The sequence below is a fragment of the Hemitrygon akajei genome, chromosome 28, assembly GCF_048418815.1.
Source record: "Hemitrygon akajei chromosome 28, sHemAka1.3, whole genome shotgun sequence".
NCBI lineage: Eukaryota > Metazoa > Chordata > Chondrichthyes > Myliobatiformes > Dasyatidae > Hemitrygon > Hemitrygon akajei.
In genome coordinates, this window is record NC_133151.1 from 41505590 (window position 1) to 41530974 (window position 25385).

The 25385-nt window shown below is 49.8% G+C and overlaps 1 protein-coding gene across 1 annotated transcript in view; it reads left to right on the top strand.

Annotated features, from left to right (window-relative positions):
* snx15 (sorting nexin 15) overlaps window positions 1–25385 on the top strand; it is a 44878-nt gene that overhangs the window by 16847 nt on the left and 2646 nt on the right. Inside the window, exons 7-8 of the mRNA XM_073031558.1 lie at window positions 2197–2490; window positions 8925–9049. Of these exons, the coding sequence (XP_072887659.1) occupies window positions 2197–2490; window positions 8925–9049 (419 nt within the window). The remainder of the gene's footprint in view (window positions 1–2196; window positions 2491–8924; window positions 9050–25385) is intronic.

A 25385-nucleotide genomic window follows, 5' to 3' on the forward strand; every position in this document is an offset into this window, starting at 1 on the left:
GGAATCAGTTCAGAGTTGAGGTTATCCTCACTGGTTCAGGAGCCTGATGGTTGAGGGTAATAACTGATCCTGAACCTGGTGGTGTGGGTCCTGAGGCTCCTGTACCTCCTTCCCGATGGAATCAGTTCAGAGTTGAGGTTATCCTCACTGGTTCAGGAGCCTGATGGCTGAGGGGTAATAACTGTTCCTGAACCTGGTGGTGTGAGTCCTGAGGCTCCTGTACCTCCTTCCCGATGGAATCAGTTCAGAGTTGAGGTTATCCTCACTGGTTCAGGAGCCTGATGGTTGAGGGGTAATAACTGTTCCTGAACCTGGTGGTGTGGGTCCTGAGGTTCCTGAACCTCCCTCCCGATGGAATCAGTTCAGAGTTGAGGTTATCGTCACTGGTTCAGGAGCCTGATGGTTGAGGGGTAATAACTGTTCCTGAACCTGGTGGTGTGGGACCTGAGGCTCCTGTACCTCCTTCCCGATGGAATCAGTTCAGAGTTGAGGTTATCCTCACTGGTTCAGGAGCCTGATGTTTGAGGGGTAATAACTGTTCCTGAACCTGGTGGTGTGAGTCCTGAGGCTCCTGTACCTCCTTCCCGATGGAATCAGTTCAGAGTTGAGGTTATCCTCACTGGTTCAGGAGCCTGATGGTTGAGGGGTAATAACTGTTCCTGAACCTGGTGGTGTGGGTCCTGAGGTTCCTGAACCTCCCTCCCGATGGAATCAGTTCAGAGTTGAGGTTATCCTCACTGGTTCAGGAGCCTGATGGTTGAGGGGTAATAACTGTTCCTGAACCTGGTGGTGTGGGTCCTGAGGCTCCTGTACCTCCTTCCCGATGGAATCAGTTCAGAGTTGAGGTTATCCTCACTGGTTTAGGAGCCTGATGGTTGAGGGGTAATAACTGTTCCTGAACCTGGTGGTGTGGGACCTGAGGCTCCTGTACCTCCTTCCCGATGGAATCAGTTCAGAGTTGAGGTTATCGTCACTGGTTCAGGAGCCTGATGTTTGAGGGGTAATAACTGTCCCTGAACCTGGTGGTGTGGGTCCTGAGGTTCTTGAACCTCCCTCCCGATGGCAGCAGTGAGAGGAGAGCATGTCCTGGGTGATGAGCATCTTTGATAATGGATGCTACTTTCCTACGGCAACGTTTCATGTTGATGTGCTCAATGGCTGAGAGGGTTTTACCCGTGATAAACCGGGCCGATTCCACTGCCTTTTGTAGAATTTTCTGCTCGAAGGCATCGGTGTTCCCGTACCGGGCTGTAATGCAGCCGGTCAGCACACTTGCCTCCACACGTCTGTGGAAGTTTGTCCAGGTTTTCGATGACGTACCGAACCTCCACAGATTCCTGAGATAATTGTGCTTTCTTTGACCAGGACATACAGGCCATCCGTTTAACTGGTCATCGGAAATTGTCCTGTAGTTGGGGGGCGGGGGTGGGGTTTGCCGGGCGGTGTGGCTCGGAGGGCTGGAAGGGCATATTCCGCGCTCGAGCTCCGTAAATAAACAGACGGTAACACGCACTCTAAATGCTGGAGGAACCCAGCAGGTCAGGGAGCCTCAGAAACAGTCGGTGTTTTGGGCCGGGACCCTTCGTTCTCGGGGAAGGAAGGGGGAAAGATGCCAGAACAGAAGGGTGAGGTTGAGGCATGAGGGTAGCTGGAAGGCGAGGTGAGGTGGGCGGGGAAAGGCCAAGGTCTGGAGAGGAAGGAATCTGATAGGAGAGGAGAGTGGACCACGGGAGAAAGGGAAGGAGGAGGGAGTTGACACAGAAGAAGAGGGGAGGGGGAGGGAATTTTTTTTTTACCAGAAGGAGAAATCAATGGTCGTGCCATCAGGTTGGAGGCTACCCAGATGGAAGATAAGGTGTTCTTCATCCACTCTGGCCGGCTGGTGGCGTACTTTGGGGCAGCAGGTCCCGAGTTTGAATCCGGCCGGTTTCTATCCATGCTGGGATGAGCGTCGAGCTGGCAACGTGACCTCGTAAAAGAGGAATTGCCTGGTACAGAAACACCAACAGCAAAAAGCTGATGGCCTATGCTCTCTCGTGAGTTGAAAGGCAATTTCTCTCTCTCTCTCTCTCATCACTCTGAGGTTGAAAGGTTTATGGGCCGAGCACAGGCACATGGGGCTAGCCTGGATGGGAATGCTAGTCAGCGTGGGCTGAGGGGCCTGTATTCTGTTTGACCCTGTGACTGCTGTTACAGAGGCCGCACCAGCCTGCGCTCGGCAGAGTAACCTGGAGGCGCTCTCGGTCCCCAGCGGCCGGGCTGAAGGGCCCACGGACCCCGAGGACCTGGAGGCCAGACTGCTCACCCTGAGGGTGTCATCGCCGGACAGCGAGCACCCGCTGGGGATGGACGAGCTGGAGGGGACCGACTACCTGAGCGCGGCTGCGGCCTGCATCAAACAGGCTCTGGAGCGGGAAGCGGCCCAGGAGTATGAACCGGCCTTGAGCTGTTACCGCAGTGGGGTGGCCATTCTGCTGAGGGGCCTGCAGGGTAGGTGCTGAACCAGCTGGTGGTATTTCCTTGTTAATCCGACGTACATCAAAACAGGCATTTACCTCAACAGCCAACACAGTCTCCGTATGTGCTGGGGGCAGCCAGCAAGTGTCCCCACACGTTCTGCAAACCCACAGTGTTCAACAGAGCAACATATACACAGCATTCAACAACATGTGGATACCCTACAATAACATGTAGACACCATAAAACAACGTGTGGATACCCTACATCAACATGTAGACACAGCATTCAACAACATGTAGATACCCTACATCAACATGTAGACACAGCATTCAACAACATGTGGATACCCTACATCAACATGTATAATATGATATGCATCTAAATCACTAACTCAAAAAAGCATTAATAATAGCTTTAAAAAAAAGTTCTTAAGTCCTGGCAGTTGAATTGTAAAGCCTAATGGCATTGGGGAGTATTGACCTCTTCATCCTGTCTGAGGAGCATTGCATCGACGGTAACCTGTCACTGAAACTGCTTCTCTGTCTCTGGATGGTGCTATGTAGAGGATGTTCAGGGTTTTCCATAATTGACCGTAGCCTACTCAGCGCCCTTCGCTCAGCTACCGATGTTAAACTCTCCAGTACTTTGCCCACGACAGAGCCCGCCCTCCTTACCAGCTTATTAAGACGTGAGGCGTCCTTCTTCTTAATGCTTCCTCCCCAACACGCCACCACAAAGAAGAGGGCGCTCTCAACAACTGACCTATAGAACATCTTCAGCATCTCACTGCAGACATTGAATGACGCCAACCTTCTAAGGAAGTACAGTCGACTCTGTGCCTTCCTGCACAAGGCATCTGTGTTGGCAGTCCAGTCTAGCTTCTCATCTAACTGTACTCCCAGATACTTGTATCAGATACCCTACAATAAAGTGTAGACACCACACAACAACGTGTAGACACCATAAAACAACATGTAGATACCCTACAATAACATGTAGACACCACACAACAACGTGTAGACACCATAAAACAACGTGTAGATACCCTACAATAACATGTAGACACCACACAACAACGTGTAGACACCATAAAACAACGTGTAGATACCCTACAATAAAGTGTAGACACCACACAACAATGTGTAGACACCATAAAACAACATGTAGATACCCTACAATAACATGTAGACACCACACAACAACGTGTAGACACCATAAAAGAACGTGTAGATACCCTACAATAACATGTAGACATCATAAAACAACGTGTAGACACCACAAAACAACGTTTAGACACCACAAAACAACGTGTAGACACCATAAAACAACGTGTAGATACCCTACAATAACGTGTAGACACCACACAACAACGTGTAGATACCCTACAATAACGTGTAGACACCACACAACAACGTGTAGACACCACACAACAACGTGTAGACACCACAAAACAACGTGTAGACACCACAAAACAACGTGTAGACACCATAAAACAACGTGTAGATACCCTACAATAACGTGTAGACACCACACAACAACGTGTAGATACCCTACAATAACGTGTAGACACCACACAACAACGTGTGGATACCCTACAATACCATGTAGACACCACACAACAACGTGTAGACACCATAAAACAACGTGTAGATACCCTACAATAACGTGTAGATACCCTACAATAACATGTAGACACCACAAAACAACGTGTAGATACCCTGCAATAACGTGTAGACACCACACAACAACGTGTAGATACCCTACAATAACGTGTAGATACCCTACAATAACGTGTAGACACCACACAACAATGTGCAGACACCACACAACAACGTGTAGACACCACACAACTACGTGTAGACACCACACAACAACGTGTAGACACCACAAAACAACGTGTAGATACCCTACAATAACGTGTAAACACCACACAACAATGTGTAGATACCCTACAATAACGTGTAGACACCACACAACAACGTGTAGACACCATAAAACAACGTGTAGATACCCTACAATAACGTGTAGACACCATAAAACAACGTGTAGATACCCTACAATAACGTGTAGACACCACACAACAACGTGTAGATACCCTACAATAACGTGTAGACACCACACAACAACGTGTAGACACCACAAAACAACGTGTAGATACCCTACAATAACGTGTAGACACAACAAAACAACGTGTAGATACCCTACAATAACGTGTAGACACCACACAACAACGTGTAGACACCATAAAACAACGTGTAGACACCACACAACAACGTGTAGATACCCTACAATAACGTGTAGACACCACACAACAACGTGTAGACACCATAAAACAACGTGTAGACACCATGAAACAACGTGTGGATACCCTACAATAACGTGTAGACACCATAAAACAACGTGTAGACACCACACAACAACGTGTAGATACCCTACAATAACGTGTAGACACCACACAACAACGTGTAGACACCATAAAACAACGTGTAGATTCCCTACAATAACGTGTAGACACCACACAACAACGTGTAGACACCACAAAACAACGTGTAGACACCACACAACAACGTGTAGACACCACACAACAACGTGTAGACACCACAAAACAACGTGTAGACACCACAAAACAACGTGTAGACACCACACAACAACGTGTAGACACCACACAACAACGTGTAGACTCCACAAAACAACGTGTAGACACCACAAAACAACGTGTAGACACCACACAACAACGTGTAGACACCACACAACAACGTGTAGACTCCACAAAACAACGTGTAGACACCACACAACAACGTGTAGACACCACAAAACAACGTGTAGACACCACACAACAACGTGTGGACACCACACAACAACGTGTGGACACCACAAAACAACGTGTAGACACCACAAAACAACGTGTAGACACCACAAAACAACGTGTAGATACCCTACAATAACGTGTAGACACCATAAAACAACGTGTAGATACCCTACAATAACGTGTAGACACCATAAAACAACGTGTAGATACCCTACAACAACGTGTAGACACCACACAACAACGTGTAGATACCCTACAATAACGTGTAGATACCCTACAATAACATGTAGACACCATAAAACAACGTGTAGATACCCTACAATAAAGTGTAGACACCATAAAACAACGTGTAGATACCCTACAATAACGTGTAGATACCCTACAATAACGTGTAGACACCACACAACAACGTGCAGACACCACACAATAACGTGTAGACACCACACAACAACGTGTAGACACCACACAACAACGTGTAGATACCCTACAATAACATGTAGACACCATAAAACAACGTGTAGATACCCTACAAACAACGTGTAGACACCATAAAACAACGTGTAGACACCACACAACAACATGTAGACACCACACAACAATGTGTAGACACCACAAAACAACGTGTAGACACCATAAAACAACGTGTAGACACCACAAAACAACGTGTAGACACCACACAACAACGTGTAGACACCACAAAACAACGTGTAGACACCATAAAGCAACGTGTAGACACCACAAAACAACGTGTAGACACCACACAACAACGTGTAGACACCACAAAACAACGTGTAGATACCCTACAATAACGTGTAGACACCACAAAACAACGTGTAGATACCCTACAATAACATGTAGACACCACACAACAACGTGTAGACACCACAAAACAACGTGTAGACACCACAAAACAACGTGTAGACACCACAAAACAACGTTTAGACACCACAAAACAACGTGTAGACACCACAAAACAACGTGTAGACACCACACAACAACGTGTAGACACCACACAACAACGTGTAGACACCTCAAAACAACGTGTAGACACCACACAACAACGTGTAGACACCACAAAACAACGTGTAGACACCATAAAACAACGTGTAGACACCACAAAACAACGTGTAGACACCACAAAACAACGTGTAGACACCACAAAACAATGTGTAGACACCACACAACAACGTGTAGACACCACACAACAACGTGTAGACACCACAAAACAACGTGTAGACACCACAAAACAACGTGTAGACACCACACAACAACGTGTAGATACCCTACAATAACGTGTAGATACCCTACAATAACATGTAGACACCATAAAACAACGTGTAGATACCCTACAATAAAGTGTAGACACCATAAAACAACGTGTAGATACCCTACAATAACGTGTAGATACCCTACAATAACGTGTAGACACCACACAACAACGTGCAGACACCACACAATAACGTGTAGACACCACACAACAACGTGTAGACACCACACAACAACGTGTAGATACCCTACAATAACATGTAGACACCATAAAACAACGTGTAGATACCCTACAAACAACGTGTAGACACCATAAAACAACGTGTAGACACCACACAACAACATGTAGACACCACACAACAATGTGTAGACACCACAAAACAACGTGTAGACACCATAAAACAACGTGTAGACACCACAAAACAACGTGTAGACACCACACAACAACGTGTAGACACCACAAAACAACGTGTAGACACCATAAAGCAACGTGTAGACACCACAAAACAACGTGTAGACACCACACAACAACGTGTAGACACCACAAAACAACGTGTAGATACCCTACAATAACGTGTAGACACCACAAAACAACGTGTAGATACCCTACAATAACATGTAGACACCACACAACAACGTGTAGACACCACAAAACAACGTGTAGACACCACAAAACAACGTGTAGACACCACAAAACAACGTTTAGACACCACAAAACAACGTGTAGACACCACAAAACAACGTGTAGACACCACACAACAACGTGTAGACACCACACAACAACGTGTAGACACCTCAAAACAACGTGTAGACACCACACAACAACGTGTAGACACCACAAAACAACGTGTAGACACCATAAAACAACGTGTAGACACCACAAAACAACGTGTAGACACCACAAAACAACGTGTAGACACCACAAAACAATGTGTAGACACCACACAACAACGTGTAGACACCACACAACAACGTGTAGACACCACAAAACAACGTGTAGACACCACAAAACAACGTGTAGACACCACACAACAACGTGTAGACACCACAAAACAACGTGTAGACACCACAAAACAACGTGTAGACACCACACAACAACGTGTAGACACCATACAATAACATGTAGACACCATAAAACAACGTGTAGATACCCTACAATGACATGTAGACACCACACAACAACGTGTAGATACCCTACAATAACGTGTAGACACCATAAAACAACGTGTGGATACCCTACAATAACGTGTAGACACCACACAACAACGTGTAGATACCATAAAACAACATGTAGACACCCTACAATAACGTGTAGACACCACACAACAACGTGTAGATACCATAAAACAACGTGTAGATACCCTACAATAACGTGTAGACACCACACAACAACGTGTAGATACCCTACAATAACGTGTAGACACCACACAACAACGTGTAGATACCCTACAATAACGTGTAGACACCACACAACAACGTGTAGATACCCTACAATAACGTGTAGACACCATAAAACAACGTGTAGACATCATAAAACAACATGTAGACATCATAAAACAACATGTAGACACCATACAATGTGTGGACACCATTCAACAACGTGTAGGCACCATTCAACATGTAGACACCTTACAATGTTTAGACACCATAAAACAACGTTCAACACCATTCAACAGGAAAGACTTATAGACACCATTCAACAGGAAGACAGCATAAAACAGCGTGTAGACACCTTACAACAACATGTAGACACCATACAATGTTTAGACACCATAAAACAACGTTCAACACCATTCAACAGGAAGACAGCATACAACAGTGTGTAGGCATCGTAAAAGAATATGTAGACAGCTTATAACAACATGTAGGCACCATACAGCAACTTATAAACACCATACAGCAACGTGTAGACAACATACAACATGTAGATGCCATACACCATGTAGACAACCCACACCGTGTAGACAGCATTCAGCAACGTGTAGACACCATACACCATGTAGACAACCCACAACGTGTAGACAGCATTCAGCAACGTGTAGACACCATACAACAGCGTGTAGGTGATATATGACAAGCAATATCAGCTCACTGCCCCTCATAACATTGCGTTTATTCAATGGAAAGATTGATAGGTTCTTGTTTAGTAAGGGGTTTAAAGGTTACGGGGAGAAGGCAGGAGAATGGGGCTGAGAGGGGAAATCAATCAGCCGGAACAGACCCGATGGGCTGATTGGCCTGATTCTTCTCCAATACCTGACGGTGTTGTGGCTGATAGGGATTCCCAGTTCGGTTTCCCGCTACTGGGGGCTGGGGGAAGCAGATGCTGCTCTGGGAGGGGTTGCCCCTCGGTGAACAAACGACGGTTAACAGGCGTTTTCCTTTCAAGGTGAGCCAAGTGCAGAGAGGCAAGATGCTATCAAGAAGAGGGTGGCTGAGTATCTGAACCATGCAGAGGCCATCTTCACTGTACACCTCAAGGACACAGTAGCGAAAGATGCCACGCCACCTTCGGTAAGTGTGACCCGGGCACTCTCGCCAGCTGGGGAACGTGTGAAGGGACAGTGCGGAGGGAACTTCAGTGCCCAGAAACCTTATCCAGGAGAGGGAAAATGGAGGGCTATGTAGGAGGGAGGGGTTAGATTGACCTCAGAGTTTGGAATGGGCCCCTCCGGCCCCTCGAACCACACCTCCCAGCAGCTCCTGGCTTAACCCTCGCCTAATCACAGGGCAATTTTCAGTGGCCCACCAACTGGTGCGTCTTTGGACGGTGGGAAGAAACGCACACTTTCCTCGAGGGAGGACGTGCAAGTGACTTTGGAATTGAACTCTGAGCTCTGAAACCCTGAGCTGCAGCCCATCCGCGACGCTACCGTGACGCCTGAGGTTACGAGGTCAGGGGTTGAAAGGTCGGCACAGCAGGGTGGGCGAAAGGGCCCACACGGTAGTGTTCTATTACCAGGCAGTCAGCCCGGGCAGAACCCTCAGCCCCCTGCCTGCGTGTCCTGCCGATGACAAGGCTACCAGGAAGCTCTCCCACTGGGTGACCAGATGTGAAGAGGCTGAGGTTAAAGTGTAACCGGAGGGCAAGGCGCAGCCCACTCAGAATTGCAAATGGGGGGCAGCAGCCGTGCTCCTGGCACGTGGTCTCTTCCTGCCCACAGGCTTCCTTTTGATTCTCACTGCCAGTGCTCAAATCTCCGCCCTCCCCCTGTTCGGCCCTACCAACCGGACCCGACACCGTCAGCTGACCACTTGGATGGCAGCGAGGCAAGGTGCTGTCACGGCCCCGGGCCGTCGGAGGCCGGAGTCCTCACGCAAGGTTAACCTGCGGGCTGAGCCGCTGGTGAGGGAGACAAGTACGGTGTTGGCATCCAGTTCGAGAGGGCGAGGATGTAATTTCCTCCATCTTCCACCTGCCCTCAGATTCACCCAGCCCGTTCCTGACACGTCCCTTCCCTTTCTCGCTCTCACTGTCCCTGTCTCCGGAGACAGCTTGTCTACTGATGTCTGTTATAAAGCCAGCGGACTCTCACGGCTACCCGGCCCGCCCTGCGACTTGTAAAAACGTCCCTGCCGCATCTGCTCTCGGGATGAGGCTTTTCATCCCAGAATGAAGGAGATGCCCTCCTTTTTCAAAGGAAGGGGCTTCCCTTCCCCCACCAGCAACGCTGTCCTCATCTACATCTCTTCCGTTTCACAGGCGCCTGCTCTCACTCCATCCTCCTGCCACCCTACCACTCTTGCCCTCACCTACACGCCTGTGTCCATCACATAATTTGTCGAAGCTTCCACCACCTCCAACTGGATCCCACCAACAAACACCTCTTCCCCCGCCCCCCTAACTTTCTGCTTTGTGACTCCTTCACCCGTTCGTCCCTCCTCACTGATCTCCCTCCTGGCACTTACCCTTGCAGGCGGAACAAGTACTACACCTGCCCCTACACCTCCTCCCTCACTGCCCCAAGCAGTCCTTCCGGGTGAGATGACATTTCACCTTTGAACCTGTTGGGGTCATCCGCTGTAACTGGTGCTCCTGGTGCGGCCTCCTGTGTGTCGGTGAGACTGACGCGGATGGCTTCATGAGCCCCTCAGCCAGAAGGAACGGGATCTCCCAGTGGCCACCCATTTCAATTCCACTTCCCATTCCCACTCCAATATGTCCACCTATGGCCTCCTCCACAGTCGATAGAAGACCATAAGATATGGGAGCAGAAGTAGGCCATTCGGCCCATCTAGTCTGCTCCGCCATTCAATCCTGGGCTGGTCCAGTCATCCCCACTCCCCTGCCTTCGCCCCGTACCCTTTGATGCCCTGGCTAAACAAGAACTTATCTATCTCTGCCTTAAATGCACCCAATGACTTGGCCTCCATAGCCGCTCATGGCTTAGGTTGGAGGAACAACACCTTATATTCTGTCTGGGTAGCCTCCAATCTGATGGCAGGAACATCGACTTCTCTAACTTCCAGTGATACCTCCGCACCCCCACCCCCTTCATCATTTCCCCTCCCCTCTTCCCTCCCATCGCCTCCCTCTGATGCTCACCCTACTTTCCTCCTGCGGCCTTCTATCTCCTCCGCCAATCGACATCCCAGCTCTGTGCTACGTCCCCCACTCTCCAAGTTCCGCCTGTCGCCTGGCGTTTCCCTCTCCCCTCCCCCCACCTTTCAAAATCGCCTCCTCAGTCTTTATTTCTCCAGTCCTGCTGAAGGGTTTCGGCCCGAAACGTCGACTGTCCTTCCTTTCCATCGATGCTGCCGGGCCTGCTGAGTTCCTCCAGCATTTTGTGTCTGTGTTGCTTGTAATACTGAGGGATTGGTCAGACTACACGGAGCGTTGAGAGCAGCTTTCAGCCGTTACCTGAGAAAGGATGTGCTCACATAGGAGACGGTTCACAAGAATGATTATCGGAATCAAAAGGGTTAACGTTTGAGAAACATCTGATGGCTCTGGGACTGTACTCACCGGAATTTAGAAGAATGCAGGGAAGGTCTCAATGAAACTTATCAAATGTTAAAAGGCCTCAACAGAGTGGATGTGGAGAGGATGTTTCCTATAGATGGAGAGTCTAGGACCAGAGGACACAGATAGAGTGGATGTGGAGAGGATGTTTCCTATAGTGGGGGAGTCTAGGACAAGAGGACACAGATAGAGTGGACGTGGAGAGGATGTTTCCTATAGAGGGGGAGTCTAGGACCAGAGGGCACAGATAGAGTGGATGTGGAGAGGATGTTTCCTATAGTGGGGGAGTCTAGGACCAGAGGGCACAGATAGAGTGGATGTGGAGAGGATGTTTCCTATAGTGGGGGAGTCTAGGACCAGAGGACACAGATAGAGTGGATGTGGAGAGCATGTTTCCTATAGTGGGGGAGTCTAGGACCAGAGGACACAGATAGAGTGGATGTGGAGAGGATGTTTCCTATAGTGGGGGAGTCTAGGACCAGAGGACACAGATAGAGTGGATGTGGAGAGGATGTTTCCTATAGTGGGGGAGTCTAGGACCAGAGGACACAGATAGAGTGGATGTGGAGAGGATGTTTCCTATAGTGGGGGAGTCTAGGACCAGAGGACACAGATAGAGTGGATGTGGAGAGGATGTTTCCTATAGAGGGGGAGTCTAGGACCAGAGGACACAGATAGAGTGGATGTGGAGAGGATGTTTCCTATAGAGGGGGAGTCTAGGACCAGAGGACACAGATAGAGTGGATGTGGAGAGGATGTTTCCTAGAGAGGGGGAGTCTAGGACCAGAGGACACAGATAGAGTGGATGTGGAGAGGATGTTTCCTATAGTGGGGGAGTCTAGGACCAGAGGACACAGATAGAGTGGATGTGGAGAGGATGTTTCCTATAGTGGGGGAGTCTAGGACCAGAGGACACAGATAGAGTGGATGTGGAGAGGATGTTTCCTATAGTGGGGGAGTCTAGGACCAGAGGACACAGATAGAGTGGATGTGGAGAGGATGTTTCCTATAGTGGGGGAGTCTAGGACCAGAGGACACAGATAGAGTGGATGTGGAGAGGATGTTTCCTATAGTGGGGGAGTCTAGGACCAGAGGACACAGATAGAGTGGATGTGGAGAGGATGTTTCCTATAGTGGGGGAGTCTAGGACCAGAGGACACAGATAGAGTGGATGTGGAGAAGATGTTTCCAATAGATGGAGAGTCTAGGACCAGAGGACACAGATAGAGTGGATGTGGAGAGGATGTTTCCTATAGTGGGGGAGTCTCGGACCAGAGGACACAGATAGAGTGGATGTGGAGAGGATGTTTCATATATTGGGGAGTCTAGGACCAGAGGACACAGATAGAGTGGATGTGGAGAGGATGTTTCCTATAGTGGGGGAGTGTAGGACCAGAGGACACTGATAGAGTGGATGTGGAGAGGATGTTTCCTATAGTGGGGGAGTCTAGGACCAGAGGACACAGATAGAGTGAATGTGGAGAGGATGTTTCCTATAGTGGGGGAGTTTAGGACCAGAGGACACAGATAGGGTGGATGTGGAGAGGATGTTTCCTATATTGGGGAGTCTAGAACCAGAGGACACAGATAGAGTGGATGTGGAGAGGATGTTTCCTATACTGGGGGAGTGTAGGACCAGAGGACACAGATAGAGTGGATGTGGAGAGGATGTTTCCTATAGTGGAGGAGTCTAGGACCAGAGGACACAGATAGAGTGGATGTGGAGAGGATGTTTCCTATAGTGGGGGAGTCTAGGACCAGAAGACACAGATAGAGTGGATGTGGAGAGGATGTTTCCTATAGTGGGGGAGTCTAGGACCAGAGGACACAGATAGAGTGGATGTGGAGAAGATGTTTCCAATAGATGGAGAGTCTAGGACCAGAGGACACAGATAGAGTGGATGTGGAGAGGATGTTTCCTATAGTGGGGGAGTCTAGGACCAGAGGACACAGATAGAGTGGATGTGGAGAGGATGTTTCCTATATTGGGGAGTCTAGGACCAGAGGACACAGATAGAGTGGATGTGGAGAGGATGTTTCCTATAGTGGGGGAGTGTAGGACCAGAGGACACTGATAGAGTGGATGTGGAGAGGATGTTTCCTATAGTGGGGGAGTCTAGGACCAGAGGACACAGATAGAGTGGATGTGGAGAGGATGTTTCCTATAGTGGGGGAGTTTAGGACCAGAGGACACAGATAGGGTGGATGTGGAGAGGATGTTTCCTATATTGGGGAGTCTAGGACCAGAGGACACAGATAGAGTGGATGTGGAGAGGATGTTTCCTATAGTGGGGGAGTGTAGGACCAGAGGACACAGATAGAGTGGATGTGGAGAGGATGTTTCCTATAGTGGGAGAGTCTAGGACCAGAGGACACAGATAGAGTGGATGTGGAGAGGATGTTTCCTATAGTGGGGAGTCTAGGACCAGAGGACACAGATTGAGTGGATGTGGAGAGGATGTTTCCTATAGTGGGAGAGTCTAGGACCAGAGGACACAGATAGAGTGGATGTGGAGAGGATGTTTCCTATAGTGGGGAGTCTAGGACCAGAGGACACAGATAGAGTAGATGTGGAGAGGATGTTTCCTATTGTGGGGAGTCTAGGACCAGAGGACACAGATAGAGTAGATGTGGAGAGGATGATTCCTATAGTGGGGGAGTCTAGGACCAGAGGACACAGATAGAGTGGATGTGGAGAGGATGTTTCCTATAGTGGGGGAGTCTAGGACCAGAGGACACAGATAGAGTGGATGTGGAGAGGATGTTTCCTATAGTGGGGGAGTCCAGGACCAGAGGACACAGATAGAGTGGATGTGGAGAGGATGTTTCCTATAGTGGGGGAGTCTAGGACCAGAGGACACAGATAGAGTGGATGTGGAGAGGATGTTTCCTATAGTGGGGGAGTCTAGGACCAGAGGACACAGATAGAGTGGATGTGGAGAGGATGTTTCCTATAGTGGGGGAGTCTAGGACCAGAGGACACAGATAGAGTGGATGTGGAGAGGATGTTTCCTATAGAGGGGGAGTCTAGGACCAGAGGACACAGATAGAGTGGATGTGGAGAGGATGTTTCCTATAGAGGGGGAGTCTTGGACCAGAGGACACAGATAGAGTGGATGTGGAGAGGATGTTTCCTATAGTGGGGGAGTCTAGGACCAGAGGACACAGATAGAGTGGATGTGGAGAGGATGTTTCCTATAGTGGGGGAGTCTAGGACCAGAGGACACAGATAGAGTGGATGTGGAGAGGTTGTTTCCTATAGTGGGGGAGTCTAGGACCAGAGGACACAGATAGAGTGGATGTGGAGAGGATGTTTCCTATAGTGGGGGAGTCTAGGACCAGAGGACACAGATAGAGTGGATGTGGAGAGGATGTTTCCTATAGTGGGGGAGTCTAGGACCAGAGGACACAGATAGAGTGGATGTGGAGAGGATGTTTCCTATAGTGGGGGGGTCTAGGACCAGAGGACACAGATAGAGTGGATGTGGAGAAGATGTTTCCAATAGATGGAGAGTCTAGGACCAGAGGACACAGATAGAGTGGATGTGGAGAGGATGTTTCCTATAGTGGGGGAGTCTAGGACCAGAGGACACAGATAGAGTGGATGTGGAGAGGATGTTTCCTATATTGGGGAGTCTAGGACCAGAGGACACAGATAGAGTGGATGTGGAGAGGATGTTTCCTATAGTGGGGGAGTCTAGGACCAGAGGACACAGATAGAGTGGATGTGGAGAGGATGTTTCCTATAGTGGGGGAGTTTAGGACCAGAGGACACAGATAGGGTGGATGTGGAGAGGATGTTTTCTATAGTGGGGGAGTGTAGGACCAGAGGACACAGATAGAGTGGATGTGGAGAGGATGTTTCCTATAGTGGAGGAGTCTAGGACCAGAGGACACAGATAGAGTGGATGTGGAGAGGATGTTTCCTATAGTGGGGAGTCTAGGACCAGAGGACACAGATAGAGTGGATGTGGAGAGGATGTTTCCTATAGTGGGGGAGTCTAGGACCAGAGGACACAGATAGAGTGGATGTGGAGAAGATGTTTCCAATAGATGGAGAGTCTAGGACCAGAGGACACAGATAGAGTGGATGTGGAGAGGATGTTTCCTATAGTGGGGGAGTCTAGGACCAGAGGACACAGATAGAGTGGATGTGGAGAGGATGTTTCCTATATTGGGGAGTCTAGGACCAGAGGACACAGATAGAGTGGATGTGGAGAGGATGTTTCCTATAGTGGGGGAGTGTAGGACCAGAGGACACTGATAGAGTGGATGTGGAGAGGATGTTTCCTATAGTGGGGGAGTCTTGGACCAGAGGACACAGATAGAGTGGATGTGGAGAGGATGTTTCCTATAGTGGGGGAGTTTAGGACCAGAGGACACAGATAGGGTGGATGTGGAGAGGATGTTTCCTATATTGGGGAGTCTAGGACCAGAGGACACAGATAGAGTGGATGTGGAGAGGATGTTTCCTATAGTGGGGGAGTGTAGGACCAGAGGACACAGATAGAGTGGATGTGGAGAGGATGTTTCCTATAGTGGGAGAGTCTAGGACCAGAGGACACAGATAGAGTGGATGTGGAGAGGATGTTTCCTATAGTGGGGAGTCTAGGACCAGAGGACACAGATTGAGTGGATGTGGAGAGGATGTTTCCTATAGTGGGAGAGTCTAGGACCAGAGGACACAGATAGAGTGGATGTGGAGAGGATGTTTCCTATAGTGGGGAGTCTAGGACCAGAGGACACAGATAGAGTAGATGTGGAGAGGATGTTTCCTATAGTGGGGAGTCTAGGACCAGAGGACACAGATAGAGTAGATGTGGAGAGGATGATTCCTATAGTGGGGGAGTCTAGGACCAGAGGACACAGATAGAGTGGATGTGGAGAGGATGTTTCCTATAGTGGGGGAGTCTAGGACCAGAGGACACAGATAGAGTGGATGTGGAGAGGATGTTTCCTATAGTGGGGGAGTCTAGGACCAGAGGACACAGATAGAGTAGATGTGGAGAGGATGTTTCCTATAGTGGGGGAGTCTAGGACCAGAGGACACAGATAGAGTGGATGTGGAGAGGATGTTTCCTATAGTGGGGGAGTCTAGGACCAGAGGACACAGATAGAGTGGATGTGGAGAGGATGTTTCCTATAGTGGGGGAGTCTAGGACCAGAGGACACAGATAGAGTGGATGTGGAGAGGATGTTTCCTATAGTGGGGGAGTCTAGGACCAGAGGACACAGATAGAGTAGATGTGGAGAGGATGTTTCCTATAGTGGGGGAGTCTAGGACCAGAGGACACAGATAGAGTGGATGTGGAGAGGATGTTTCCTATAGTGGGGGAGTCTAGGACCAGAGGACACAGATAGAGTGGATGTGGAGAGGATGTTTCCTATAGTGGGGTAGTCTAGGACCAGAGGACACAGATAGAGTGGATGTGGAGAGGATGTTTCCTATAGTTGGGGAGTCTAGGACCAGAGGACACAGATAGAGTAGATGTGGAGAGGATGTTTCCTATAGTGGGGGAGTCTAGGACCAGAGGACACAGATAGAGTGGATGTGGAGAGGATGTTTCCTATAGTGGGGGAGTCTAGGACCAGAGGACACAGATAGAGTAGATGTGGAGAGGATGTTTCCTATAGTGGGGGAGTCTAGGACCAGAGGACACAGATAGAGTGGATGTGGAGAGGATGTTTCCTATAGTGGGGGAGTTTAAGACCAGAGGACACAGATAGAGTGGATGTGGAGAGGATGTTTCCTATAGTGGGGAGTCTAGGACCAGAGGACACAGATAGAGTGGATGTGGAGAGGATGTTTCCTATAGTGGGAGAGTCTAGGACCAGAGGGCACAGATAGATTGGATGTGGAGAGGCTGTTTCCTATAGTGGGAGAGTCTAGGACCAGAGGGCACAGATAGATTGGATGTGGAGAGGCTGTTTCCTATAGTGGGAGAGTCTAGGACCAGAGGACACAGATAGAGTGGATGTGGAGAGGATGTTTCCTATAGTGGGGAGTCTAGGACCAGAGGACACAGATAGAGTAGATGTGGAGAGGATGATTCCTATAGTGGGGGAGTCTAGGACCAGAGGACACAGATAGAGTGGATGTGGAGAGGATGTTTCCTATAGTGGGGGAGTCTAGGACCAGAGGACACAGATAGAGTGGATGTGGAGAGGATGTTTCCTATAGTGGGGGAGTCTAAGACCAGAGGACACAGATAGAGTGGATGTGGAGAGGATGTTTCCTATAGTGGGAGAGTCTAGGACCAGAGGACACAGATAGAGTGGATGTGGAGAGGATGTTTCCTATAGTGGGAGAGTCTAGGACCAGAGGGCACAGATAGATTGGATGTGGAGAGGCTGTTTCCTATAGTGGGAGAGTCTAGGACCAGAGGGCACAGATAGATTGGATGTGGAGAGGCTGTTTCCTATAGTGGGAGTGTCTAGGACCAGAGGACACAGATAGAGTGGATGTGGAGAGGATGTTTCCTATAGTGGGGAGTCTAGGACCAGAGGACACGGATAGAGTAGATGTGGAGAGGATGATTCCTATAGTGGGGGAGTCTAGGACCAGAGGACACAGATAGAGTGGATGTGGAGAGGATGTTCCCTATAGTGGGGGAGTCTAGGACCAGAGGACACAGATAGAGTGGATGAGGAGAAGATGTTTCCTATAGTGGGGGAGTGTAGGACCAGAGGGCACAGATAGAGTGGATGTGGAGAGGATGTTTCCTATAGTGGGGGAGTCTAGGACCAGAGGACACAGATAGAGTGGATGTGGAGAGGATGTTTCCTATATTGGGGAGTCTAGGACCAGAGGACACAGATAGAGTGGATGTGGAGAGGATGTTTCCTATAGTGGGGGAGTGTAGGACCAGAGGACACTGATAGAGTGGATGTGGAGAGGATGTTTCCTATAGTGGGGGAGTCTAGGACCAGAGGACACAGATAGAGTGGATGTGGAGAGGATGTTTCCTATAGTGGGGGAGTTTAGGACCAGAGGACACAGATAGGGTGGATGTGGAGAGGATGTTTTCTATAGTGGGGGAGTGTAGGACCAGAGGACACAGATAGAGTGGATGTGGAGAGGATGTTTCCTATAGTGGAGGAGTCTAGGACCAGAGGACACAGATAGAGTGGATGTGGAGAGGATGTTTCCTATAGTGGGGGAGTCTAGGACCAGAGGACACAGATAGAGTGGATGTGGAGAGGATGTTTCCTATAGTGGGGGAGTCTAGGACCAGAGGACACAGATAGAGTGGATGTGGAGAAGATGTTTCCAATAGATGGAGAGTCTAGGACCAGAGGACACAGATAGAGTGGATGTGGAGAGGATGTTTCCTATAGTGGGGGAGTCTAGGACCAGAGGACACAGATAGAGTGGATGTGGAGAGGATGTTTCCTATATTGGGGAGTCTAGGACCAGAGGACACAGATAGAGTGGATGTGGAGAGGATGTTTCCTATAGTGGGGGAGTGTAGGACCAGAGGACACTGATAGAGTGGATGTGGAGAGGATGTTTCCTATAGTGGGGGAGTCTTGGACCAGAGGACACAGATAGAGTGGATGTGGAGAGGATGTTTCCTATAGTGGGGGAGTTTAGGACCAGAGGACACAGATAGGGTGGATGTGGAGAGGATGTTTCCTATATTGGGGAGTCTAGGACCAGAGGACACAGATAGAGTGGATGTGGAGAGGATGTTTCCTATAGTGGGGGAGTGTAGGACCAGAGGACACAGATAGAGTGGATGTGGAGAGGATGTTTCCTATAGTGGGAGAGTCTAGGACCAGAGGACACAGATAGAGTGGATGTGGAGAGGATGTTTCCTATAGTGGGGAGTCTAGGACCAGAGGACACAGATTGAGTGGATGTGGAGAGGATGTTTCCTATAGTGGGAGAGTCTAGGACCAGAGGACACAGATAGAGTGGATGTGGAGAGGATGTTTCCTATATTGGGGAGTCTAGGACCAGAGGACACAGATAGAGTAGATGTGGAGAGGATGTTTCCTATAGTGGGGAGTCTAGGACCAGAGGACACAGATAGAGTAGATGTGGAGAGGATGATTCCTATAGTGGGGGAGTCTAGGACCAGAGGACACAGATAGAGTGGATGTGGAGAGGATGTTTCCTATAGTGGGGGAGTCTAGGACCAGAGGACACAGATAGAGTGGATGTGGAGAGGATGTTTCCTATAGTGGGGGAGTCTAGGACCAGAGGACACAGATAGAGTAGATGTGGAGAGGATGTTTCCTATAGTGGGGGAGTCTAGGACCAGAGGACACAGATAGAGTGGATGTGGAGAGGATGTTTCCTATAGTGGGGGAGTCTAGGACCAGAGGACACAGATAGAGTGGATGTGGAGAGGATGTTTCCTATAGTGGGGGAGTCTAGGACCAGAGGACACAGATAGAGTGGATGTGGAGAGGATGTTTCCTATAGTGGGGGAGTCTAGGACCAGAGGACACAGATAGAGTAGATGTGGAGAGGATGTTTCCTATAGTGGGGGAGTCTAGGACCAGAGGACACAGATAGAGTGGATGTGGAGAGGATGTTTCCTATAGTGGGGGAGTCTAGGACCAGAGGACACAGATAGAGTGGATGTGGAGAGGATGTTTCCTATAGTGGGTTAGTCTAGGACCAGAGGACACAGATAGAGTGGATGTGGAGAGGATGTTTCCTATAGTTGGGGAGTCTAGGACCAGAGGACACAGATAGAGTAGATGTGGAGAGGATGTTTCCTATAGTGGGGGAGTCTAGGACCAGAGGACACAGATAGAGTGGATGTGGAGAGGATGTTTCCTATAGTGGGGGAGTCTAGGACCAGAGGACACAGATAGAGTAGATGTGGAGAGGATGTTTCCTATAGTGGGGGAGTCTAGGACCAGAGGACACAGATAGAGTGGATGTGGAGAGGATGTTTCCTATAGTGGGGGAGTTTAAGACCAGAGGACACAGATAGAGTGGATGTGGAGAGGATGTTTCCTATAGTGGGGAGTCTAGGACCAGAGGACACAGATAGAGTGGATGTGGAGAGGATGTTTCCTATAGTGGGAGAGTCTAGGACCAGAGGGCACAGATAGATTGGATGTGGAGAGGCTGTTTCCTATAGTGGGAGAGTCTAGGACCAGAGGGCACAGATAGATTGGATGTGGAGAGGCTGTTTCCTATAGTGGGAGAGTCTAGGACCAGAGGACACAGATAGAGTGGATGTGGAGAGGATGTTTCCTATAGTGGGGAGTCTAGGACCAGAGGACACAGATAGAGTAGATGTGGAGAGGATGATTCCTATAGTGGGGGAGTCTAGGACCAGAGGACACAGATAGAGTGGATGTGGAGAGGATGTTTCCTATAGTGGGGGAGTCTAGGACCAGAGGACACAGATAGAGTGGATGTGGAGAGGATGTTTCCTATAGTGGGGGAGTCTAAGACCAGAGGACACAGATAGAGTGGATGTGGAGAGGATGTTTCCTATAGTGGGAGAGTCTAGGACCAGAGGACACAGATAGAGTGGATGTGGAGAGGATGTTTCCTATAGTGGGAGAGTCTAGGACCAGAGGGCACAGATAGATTGGATGTGGAGAGGCTGTTTCCTATAGTGGGAGAGTCTAGGACCAGAGGGCACAGATAGATTGGATGTGGAGAGGCTGTTTCCTATAGTGGGAGTGTCTAGGACCAGAGGACACAGATAGAGTGGATGTGGAGAGGATGTTTCCTATAGTGGGGAGTCTAGGACCAGAGGACACGGATAGAGTAGATGTGGAGAGGATGATTCCTATAGTGGGGGAGTCTAGGACCAGAGGACACAGATAGAGTGGATGTGGAGAGGATGTTCCCTATAGTGGGGGAGTCTAGGACCAGAGGACACAGATAGAGTGGATGAGGAGAAGATGTTTCCTATAGTGGGGGAGTGTAGGACCAGAGGGCACAGATAGAGTGGATGTGGAGAGGATGTTTCCTATAGTGGGGGAGTCTAGGACAAGAGGACACAGATAGAGTGGATGAGGAGAGGATGTTTCCTATAGTGGGGGTCTAGGGCCAGAGGACACAGATAGAGTGGATGAGGAGAGGATGTTACCTATAGTGGTGGAGTCTAGGGCCAGAGGACACAGATAGAGTGGATGTGGAGAGGATGTTTCCTATAGTGGGGGAGTCTAGGACCAGAGGACACAGATAGAGTGGATGTGGAGAGGATGTTTCCTATAGTGGGGGAGTGTAGGACCAGAGGGCACAAATAGAGTGGATGTGGAGAGGATGTTTCCTATAGTGGGGGAGTCTAGGACCAGAGGACACAGATAGAGTGGATGTGGAGAGGATGCTTCCTATAGTGGGGGAGTCTAGGACCAGAGGACACAGATAGAGTGGATGTGGAGAGGATGTTTCCTATAGTGGGGGAGTCTAGGATCAGAGGACACAGAGAGAGTGGATGTGGAGAGGATGTTTCCTATAGTGGGGGAGTCTAGGACCAGAGGACACAGATAGAGTGGATGAGGAGAGGATGTTTCCTATAGTGGGGGAGTGTAGGACCAGAGGGCACAGATAGAGTGGATGTGGAGAGGATGTTTCCTATTGTGAGGGAGTCTAGGACCAGAGGACACAGATAGAGTGGATGTGGAGAGGATGCTTCCTATAGTGGGGGAGTCTAGGACCAGAGGACACAGATAGAGTGGATGTGGAGAGGATGCTTCCTATAGTGGGGGAGTCTAGGACCAGAGGACACAGATAGAGTGGATGTGGAGAGGATGTTTCCAATAGATGGAGAGTCTAGGACAAGAGGACACAGATAGATTGGATGTGGAGAGGATGTTTCCTATAGTGGGGGAGTCTAGGGCCAGAGGGCACAGATAGAGTGGATGTGGAGAGGATGTTTCCTATAGTGGGGGAGTCTAGGGCCAGAGGGCACAGATAGAGTGGATGTAGAGAGGATGTTTCCTATAGTGGGGGAGTCTAGGACCAGAGGACACAGATAGAGTGGATGTGGAGAGGGTGTTTCCTATAGTGGGGGAGTCTAGGACCAGAGGACACAGATAGAGTGGATGTGGAGAGGGTGTTTCCTATAGTGGGGGAGTCTAGGACCAGAGGACACAGATAGAGTCGATGAGGAGAGGATGTTTCCTATAGTGGGGGAGTCTAGGACCAGAGGACACAGATAGAGTGGATGTGGAGAGGATGTTCCCTATAGTGGGGGAGTCTAGGACCAGAGGACACAGATAGAGTGGATGTGGAGAGGATGTTCCCTATAGTGGGGGAGTGTAGGACCAGAGGACACAGATAGAGTGGATGTGGAGAGAATGTTGCCTATAGTGGGGGAGTCTAGGAGCAGAGGACACAGATAGAGTGGATGTGGAGAGGATGTTTCCTATAGTGGGGGGAGTCTAGGACCAGAGGACACAGATAGTGTGGATGTGGAGAGGGTGTTTCCTATAGTGGGGGAGTCTAGGACCAGAGGACACAGATAGAGTCGATGAGGAGAGGATGTTTCCTATAGTGGGGGAGTCTAGGACCAGAGGACACAGATAGAGTGGATGTGGAGAGGATGTTCCCTATAGTGGGGGAGTCTAGGACCATAGGACACAGATAGAGTGGATGTGGAGAGGATGTTTCCTATAGTGGGGGAGTGTAGGACCAGAGGGCACAGATAGAGTGGATGTGGAGAGGATGATTCCTATAGTGGGGATTCTAGGACCAGAGGACACAGATAGAGTGGATGTGGAGAGGATGTTTCCTATAGTGGGGGAGTGTAGGACCATAGGACACAGATAGAGTGGATGTGGAGAGGATGTTTCCTATAGTGGGGGAGTGTAGGACCAGAGGACACAGCCTTAGAACAGAGAGATGCCCATTCAGAGCAGAGGAATTTCTTTAGCCTGAGGGGGTTAAATTTGCCTGTGGAAGTTAAGTTATTGGGTGTATTTAAGGCAGATGTTGATAAAATTCTCGATTGGTCAGGGCATGAAGGGATGTGGGGAGGAGGCAGGAGATTAGAAACATAGAAAACCTACAGCACAATACAGGCCATTTGGCCCACAAAGCTGTGTCGTACATGTTCTTACATTAGAACTACCTCGGGTTTACCCATTGCCCTCTATTTTTCTAAGCTCCATGTACCTATCCAGGAGTCTTTTACTCACCACTCCCTGTGTGAAAAACTTACCCCTGACATCTCCTCTTTACCTTCTTCCAAGCACCTTAAAAATGTGCCCTGTCATGTTAGCTATTTCAGTTGTGGGAAAAAGCTACTGACTATCCACACGTTCAATGCCTCTCTTCATCTTATACACCTCTATCAGGTCACCTCTCATCCTCCGTCGCTCCAAGGAGAAAAGGCCGAGTTCACTCAACCTATTCTCATAAGGCATGCTCCCCAATCCAGGCAACATCCTTGTAAATCTCCTCTGCACCATTTCTATGGCTTCCACATCCTTCCTGTAGTGAGGCGACCAGAACTGAGCACAGTACTCCAAGTGGGGTCTGACCAGGGTCCTATACAGCTGCAACATTACCTCTCAGCTCTTAAACTCAATCTCACAATTCATTAAGGCCAATACACCGTACGTCTTCTTAACCACAGAGTCAACCTGCACAGCAACTTTGAGTGTCCGATGGACTCGGACCCCAAGATCCCTCTGATCCTCTGATTGGGGCAGAGAGAGAAAAAGGTCAGACTTAATTATCCACATGTCCCAGTTCAGCTCGTGTACCTCGTTGCCACTTTCAATGCTGTTCTCCAAGAAGTTTGTACATTCTCCCCTCAACCGTTTGGGTTTCCTCCCAGAGTCCAAAGGCGTAGGTTAATTGGTCATTCAAAGATTCCCATGATTGGGTTGGGTTAAATCGGGGATGTTGGGACCGATACCCGTCACTCGGTCCCGTCGTAGGGTGGGGATCGATACCCGTCGCTCGGTCCCGTCGTAGGGTGGGGATCGATACCCGTCACTTGGTCCCGTCGTAGGGTGGGGATCGATACCCGTCACTCGGTCCCGTCATAGGGTGGAGATCGATACCCGTCACTCGGTCCCGTCGTAGGGTGGGGATCGATACCCGTCGCTCGGTCCCGTCGTAGGGTGGGGATCGATACCCGTCGCTCGGTCCCGTCGTAGGGTGGGGTATCATAACTCGGTCCCATTGTAGGGTGGGGACTCGTCACTCGGTCCCATCGTAGGGTGAGGATCGATACCCGTCACTCGGTCCCGTCGTAGGGTGGGGACTCGTCACTCGGTCCCGTCGTAGGGTGGGGATCGATACACGTCACTCAGTCCTGTCGTAGGGTGGGGACTCGTCACTCGGTCCCGTCGTAGGGTGGGGATCGATACCCGTCGCTCGGTCCTGTCGTAGGGTGGGGATCGATACCCGTCACTCAGTCCCGTCGTAGGGTAGGGACTCGTCACTCGGTCCCGTCGTAGGGTTGGGATCGATACCCATCACTCGGTCCCGTCATAGGGGGGGATCGATATCCGTCACTCGGTCCCATCGTAGGGTGGGGACTCGTCACTCGGTCCCGTCGTAGGGTGGGATCGATACCCGTCACTCGGTCCCGTCATAGGGTGGGGATCGATACTCGGTCCCGTCGTAGGGTGGGGATAGATACCCGTCATTCGGTCCCGTCGTAGGGTGGGGATCGATACCCGTCGCTCGGTCCCGTCGTAGGGTGGGGATCGATACCCGTCACTCGGTCCCATCGTAGGGCGGGGATAGATACCCGTCACTCGGTCCCATCGTAGGGTGGGGATCGATACCCGTCGCTCGGTCCCGTCGTAGGGTGGGATCGATACCCGTCACTCGGTCCCGTCGTAGGGTGGGGAATCGTAACTCGGTCCCATCGTAGGGTGGGGACTCGTCACTCGGTCCCATCGTAGGGTGGGGACTCGTCACTCGGTCCCGTCGTAGGGTGGGGACTC